A 6,360-nucleotide genomic window follows, 5' to 3' on the forward strand; every position below is an offset into this window, starting at 1 on the left:
AAGTAATGTAGTTTTTTAGTGGAATCTCTTTATTGTGTAAATTTAGACAGTGTTTAATCCACAAAAAACAAAAACAAAAAGGCAGTAGTTGAAATAGAGTAGTAACATCATTTATTTTTATAATTGATTATTGAAATTAGATTTTTTTATGATCGAAATTTGGATTTTTTAAATGCTCAGTTAAATTTTTTTCTAACATTTGTTTGTGCTAATTGAATATTGTGTAATCATGTATTAAATTAATTCTCACATTGTTTATATTTTTTTTATTTTGATAGATTATAAAGGAACTCAAATGAAGAAAAGAAAAACTATCGATTTATTTTTTAAGCCAAAAGAGCAGACATCGACAAGTCAGGAGCATTCTTCGTCCAGTATTGTCATCTCAAATCCCAGCGATCAACAACCTAACAAATCTCCTAGAATTGATATTGTGAGTACTCTTGAACCTGATCCGGCATTACGTACTCCGATATGGAAATATCCTGTTAATCAAATGGATGAAATCAGACGAGCTTATATCAAGATGGGGCCATATCAACCTATAAAGAATGAGTATCCGCCGACCAAATTTGGAATTCAAAATCGACGGTTCCAAAGTCATTGGTTTAAAAAATTTACTTGGTTAGAGTATTCTCCTTCGAAAGATGCTGCATTGTGTTTTTTGTGTTTCTTGTTTGAACATAAAAATCCTCGCAATTCTGCATTTACGATAGATGGATTCAAATATTGGAAGCGAGTTAATGATGGGGATATATGCGCATTTTTTATGCATGTAGGAAGCAATACTTCACCCCATAACAAGGCTGTGGAATATCTTAACAATTTGATGAATATACCTTGTCATATTGACAAAGTGATAAATGCACAATCTTCAGAAGAAAAGCAGAAGAATAGATTACGTCTTACAGCAACTATTGAAAGCATTCGATGGCTCACTTTGCAAGCATGTGCACTTAGAGGGCATGACGAATCTCCAGCTTCTAAAAATCGTGGAAATTTTATAGAGATGATAAAATTTATGGGAAAATGAATGAGAGTATTGGGGACATCGTCTTAGAGAAAGCTCCAAAGAATGCAAAGTATACTTCACCAGATATTCAGAAAGATATCTTGAATATTATTTCCAACCAAGTGAGACCCAAGATTCGTAAAGAAATCGGGGATGCAAAATTCTGCATTTTAGTTGATGAAGCAAGAGATGCATCTAACAAGGAGCAGATGGCAGTTGTATTAAGATTTGTAGATAGTGATGGATTTTTAAGAGAGCGGTTCTTTTCCATTGTACATGTGACAGATACAACTGCTGCAATACTTAAGAAAAAAATATCTGATACTCTTGGTCGTTATGACTTGCATATCCACAACATGCGGGGACAGGGATATGATGGAGCTAGCAATATGCGCGGTTCTTGGAATGGATTACAAGCTCTTTTCTTGAGAGATTGTCCATGTGCATATTATGTACATTGTTTCGCTCATCGGCTCCAACTAGCATTAACTACAGCTGCTGAAAAAAGGTATCCATTTGGTTATTCTTTTCAAAATTGAATTCCATTTGTAATCTCATCAATGCATCTCCTTAACGCCACGCTGAGTTACATTCTGCTCAAAGAATTGAAGTTGTGCATATGGTAGCTACTGGTGAACGTGATACTGGTAGAGGATGTAATCAAATTGGAAATTTATTGCGGCCTGGAAAGACTCGTTGGAGTTCTAATTTTGACTCACTTTGTAGCATGATTGATATGTATAGCTCTGTCACTAATGTGTTAGAAAACATGGTGAATGATGGGGCTTCTAATTCTATCCGTGGTGAAGCTAGTGGTTTGTTGGCTGTGATGAAGTCTTTCGATTTTGTATTCATATTACACTTGATGCAGAAGATAATGGGGCTAACAAATCTGCTTTGTCGATCATTGCAAGAGAAATCTCTGGATATTTTAAGTGCAATGGATTGTGTTTCAACTACTAAAACTTTACTGCATACTTTGAGAGAAGAAGGATTTGTTATCCTTCTTAGTTATGTGAAAGAAGTTTGTGTCAAACATGATATTGAGATACCAAACATGGAAGCTCGTTATAAATCTGGTACGGGTCGTTCTTGTCAACAAAAAGATTCAATCACAGTTGAGCATCACTATCGATTTGATGTATTTACAAATGCAATAGATTTCAAGTTGAAGAGCTTAATAATAGATTCAATGATGAGACAGTTGAACTTCTTAAACTTAGTTGTGCTTTGGAACCTAAAGAAAACTTTAAGTTTCTTAGTGTTGATCATGTTTATCGACTTGCTGAGAAATTATACTCTCTTGATTTCGATGCACAAGATTTGCATCACTTGAGATTGCAATTGAATCACTATAAACTTGATGTTGTTGGCCATGAAAGATTTCATAATTTATCATCTATTTCTGAATTGTGTCGAAGATTGGTTGAGACAAATAAGTCAGAAACCTACAATTTGATTGACAGGTTATTTTTTCTTGTGTTATACTTTATATTTACATCATACATTGTTTACTTATATATTAAATCTAATATGTTTAATTAATTGATAGGTTGATTCATCTTGTTTTAACTCTCCCAGTTTCTACTACAACAACAGAACGAGCATTTTCAGCTATGAAACTTGTTAAAACAGCTCTTCGAAATAAGATGGAAGCAAAGTTCTTTGCAGATTCTATGGTAGTCTACATTGAACGGGATTTTGTCGAAAAAATTGATAACGATTTAATCATTCTTGAGTTTGATTCTAAGAAGAATCGAAGAGCTCAACTCCAGTAGTGTTTTAGCTACGTGTTTTTGAAGGTATAAAATATTAAACACTATTTTTGTATGTTTTCATAAAGTTAATATTTACATATTTTTTTAATTAATTATTTATTTTATCAATACATTCAAGTACAGGACGGAGCCAGCCCCAGGTATTTTCGAATCCTGGCTCCGCCCCTGGTTGTCTGGACCAGTTGAGTAGATCTTGTCAAGGTTGCCATTCGAGGGAGCAGACGAGTGATTTCAATCAATCGGTTGAGTGATGTTTTGTCACCAGGCGAGTAGAATTCAAGACGAGCGGTCGAAAACTTGTTTTACATGAAAATACAGCAAGATCTATAATAATTATTTATTGTTTGTTATTATCAAAATTTAATGATTAAATATTATGTGGTATTTATTTTGAGATAGGCGTTGCTTTGGTCAAATTTATAAAAAAAAAAAAAAAAAAAAAAGCAACCCCGGTGATTGAATTTAAAATTTAAGTATAAAACTTTCCGACCTGTAAGCTTATCGGTCTTTGACTGGTGTCTGGTCCGTCTCAGTCGCGGTGACCGAGGTGACCCAAGTGGACAAAATAAATATTTTTTATAAATAAATATAACAAAGTAACGCTTTCTCTAATGGCGTGACTCTTTCTTTAATGAATTTATAAGAGACTTTAAGTTGGTGTCTCCCAAGATAACGTGAATTGAAGTTTGCAAATGTGATTTTAAATCACGCTAGTGAGTAAAAAAAGAACGGTAATTTATAATTTACTCCCCAAACCTAAACTTAAATTGATGATCTGTCCCTATGAGAAAAAAAACTTTGCAACTCCCTAAACCCACATGTTTTGTTTCAGATGAAATTTGGTACAAAACATAAAAAATATGGTACAAGTACATGATATTTAAGTATGAACTGTTTCAAATCTGGTACTAATTTATGATTTTTTAGTACTCAAATATGTAAGCAAATATTGATATAATGACAAATTTGTTTTCTTTAAATGACAATCGGTACAAAATATTAGAAATATGGTACTAATATATGAGATTTTGAGTATCAAATGTGTTAGATTTGGTACAAATATATGATTTTTGAGTACTAAAAAAATATTGATAACACATTTATCTTATTTGGATGGAAATCGGTACAAAACATTAAAAATATTGTACTCATATATGATATTTGAGTACTTAATGTGTTAGATCTGGTACAAATATATGATTTTGACTACTCAAACATATGTTGCAAGTTCACATTAATAAAATGTTTAAATTTTATACTCAAAATCTTATTTTTTGTACTCGATTTTGAACAATTAATGCTCAAATATCATGTACTTGTACCATATTTTTAATGTTTTGTACTCAATTTTTATCCGAGAAAAATAATGTAGATCCAGAGAGTGCAAACAACTTTATTTTTGACAAGGGGTTGATTTTTAATTTGAATTTGGATTTAGGGATTAAACAACAATTAATCGAAGAAGAAAGCCTGTCATCTTACCTTAATCGTGAAACACATAAAAAAATTATTTGTTTAATAATATAATATAACACAAACGAATATGGGTTATATGGAACAGATCGTAACACAAAGTCCTCTCATACAATAATTGCTTGCCAAAAAAAAATATAAAAAGTTGAATTCTCACGCTGGAAAGAAGAAAAGTAGACGCACCATGACCACCCAAATCGAAAGCCACCAAGTTTCACCGCCGCACGGCGAGGTTCCGCCGGAGATATCGTATCCGATGTCTTACTTCGACATCCCAATGCTGAACTCTCACCCGGTGCGACGCCTTCTTTTCTACGATTTCGCAGCTTCTAAATCCAGTTTCTTGGAAACCCACATCCCAAAACTCATACAATCACTCGCTCTCGTTCTCAAGCATTACACCCCACTTGCAGGCAACATTTTGTACCCTCTGTTGGATACCGAGAAGCCCATATTTCGTTACCTGTCAGGGGACTGTGTCTCTCTTACAGTGTCCGAGTCGACCAACGATTACCATAACCTGGTCGGATATGGTGCGCGTGATGCCGACCAGTTTTACAATTGTGTACCTCAGATGCCGCCCATAAAAGATGAGCCCGGCTTCAAAATCATCCCTGTTCTGGCGGTGCAAATTACTCTGTTTCCCGGCACCGGGGTATGCATCGGCATCGCCAATAATCACAGTGTCGGGGATGGAAGTGCAATAATGAGCTTTATAAAGGCGTGGGCTTCAACCAGCAGATTTGAAGGATCAAACGAAGAGTTGCTGGTTCAAGCTGGTAAGTTTTCGCCTTGTTTCGATCGAAAATTCATCCGGGATCCCCTCGGAATCGACGCAATTAGCTGGAACCAAATCAGGAAACGTTTTCCTACCCACTGCTCAACTTTCCCGCTGCCAACGAAAAAGGTTCGAGCGACATACGTCCTGAATGAGTCTGAAATCAAGAAACTCAAGGATTTGATCAAAAGCAAGGTGCCGAGGTTGGAGTACTTGTCGTCTTTTGTTGCTGCGGGTGCTTACGCGTGGTCTAATCTTGTGAAATCCGGAGACATGACTGGCGAGGAAGCCGACGAAAGCAAAGTAGAATGTTTCATTTTTGCGGTTGATCTGCGGGCAAGAGTGGATCCCCCGGTACCCGACAATTACTTTGGCAACTGCGTGGTAGGCGCAAAGGTCAAAATGGGGCACGGTGTGCTGGTAGGAGATGAAGGATTCTTTCGGGCTGCGGAGGCCATTGCCGATTACATACAAAACACGGCGAACAACAAGGAACAAGTGCTGAAAGGTGCCGAGAATTGGCTGTCGAATTACCAGAGTATAGCGAGGGGAGGCTATGTTGCGGTGATTGGATCGTCAAAGTTCGACTTGTACGATGTGGATTTTGGATGGGGAAAGGCGAGAAAGGTGGAGGTTGCCACCATTGATGGGGAGTCTCTGGTTATGTCCATGTGCAAGGTGAGGGATTCCGAGAGGGGAATAGAGATCGGCTTGTCTCTGCCCACGCCTAGAATGGAGGCTTTTGCAGCTCTCTTTGCCCATGGATTAGCACCAATATGATGAAATTGTTCATGTAAAGGTGCGATTTTTACTTTCCAATAATTGTTTTTACGACCGATCGTTGCTCCTATGATCATTGGAAAAATATGTAATTTGTAAGGGGATCCCCTTGCAAACGATGGCCGGTCCGGTTAGGATGGCAAACAAGAGCATTTTACTGAAAATTTTGTTTACCGTGTTAATTACATTATTCATATTTTTAGGGTTAATTACACGCACTGTTTCAGAAACAGTGAACCCTCGAGGTAGCTGGAAACTCCTATTTTAAGCAAGCACGTATCTACCCTATTTTTTGTTGAAAAAAATGTTGAATGAATTGTTGGAATAAAATGACATGAAATGAGCTTGAATTACTTGTCCAAAAGGCTTGTATATTTGTCCAAAAAGCTTGTTCCAATTGATGCAAAAATTTGAATTTGGTGAAATTAATTGGAGGAAAAGTTGTCCCACATTGAAACATGTTGAACGTATTATTCACCTTATATAATCCAACTTTGGATTATGGGATTGGGTCTTTAAGGCCCCGATGTTTTGTAAAG

General features: G+C 36.2%; 2 protein-coding genes across 2 annotated transcripts; both read left to right on the forward strand.

The window, feature by feature from the left end:
* The first annotated feature begins 1,029 nt into the window (after positions 1-1,029).
* On the forward strand, positions 1,030-2,790 carry LOC140889408 (uncharacterized). Its single transcript, XM_073297122.1, has 4 exons — positions 1,030-1,520; positions 1,616-2,091; positions 2,181-2,478; positions 2,565-2,790. Exons 1-4 carry the CDS (start codon positions 1,030-1,032, stop codon positions 2,788-2,790), a joined length of 1,491 nt encoding a protein of 496 aa, XP_073153223.1.
* A 1,560-nt stretch (positions 2,791-4,350) lies between these two features.
* On the forward strand, positions 4,351-5,985 carry LOC140892131 (malonyl-coenzyme:anthocyanin 5-O-glucoside-6'''-O-malonyltransferase-like). Its single transcript, XM_073300887.1, has one exon. It carries the CDS (start codon positions 4,448-4,450, stop codon positions 5,819-5,821), a length of 1,374 nt encoding a protein of 457 aa, XP_073156988.1. The 5' UTR covers positions 4,351-4,447; the 3' UTR covers positions 5,822-5,985.
* Positions 5,986-6,360: the final 375 nt, after the last annotated feature.

Source organism: Henckelia pumila, chromosome 3, assembly GCF_033568475.1.
Source record: "Henckelia pumila isolate YLH828 chromosome 3, ASM3356847v2, whole genome shotgun sequence".
Lineage (NCBI taxonomy): Eukaryota > Viridiplantae > Streptophyta > Magnoliopsida > Lamiales > Gesneriaceae > Henckelia > Henckelia pumila.

Excerpts from the sequence above, each read along its gene's own strand:
- LOC140889408 (XM_073297122.1), top strand. The coding sequence starts at position 1,030 with ATGAATGAGAGTATTGGGGACATCGTCTTAGAGAAAGCTCCAAAGAAT. Across the intron at positions 1,521-1,615 it reads ACTACAGCTGCTGAAAAAAG|AATTGAAGTTGTGCATATGG; the intron begins GTATCCATTTGG and ends TTCTGCTCAAAG. Across the intron at positions 2,479-2,564 it reads ACCTACAATTTGATTGACAG|GTTGATTCATCTTGTTTTAA; the intron begins GTTATTTTTTCT and ends ATTAATTGATAG.
- LOC140892131 (XM_073300887.1), top strand. The coding sequence starts at position 4,448 with ATGACCACCCAAATCGAAAGCCACCAAGTTTCACCGCCGCACGGCGAG.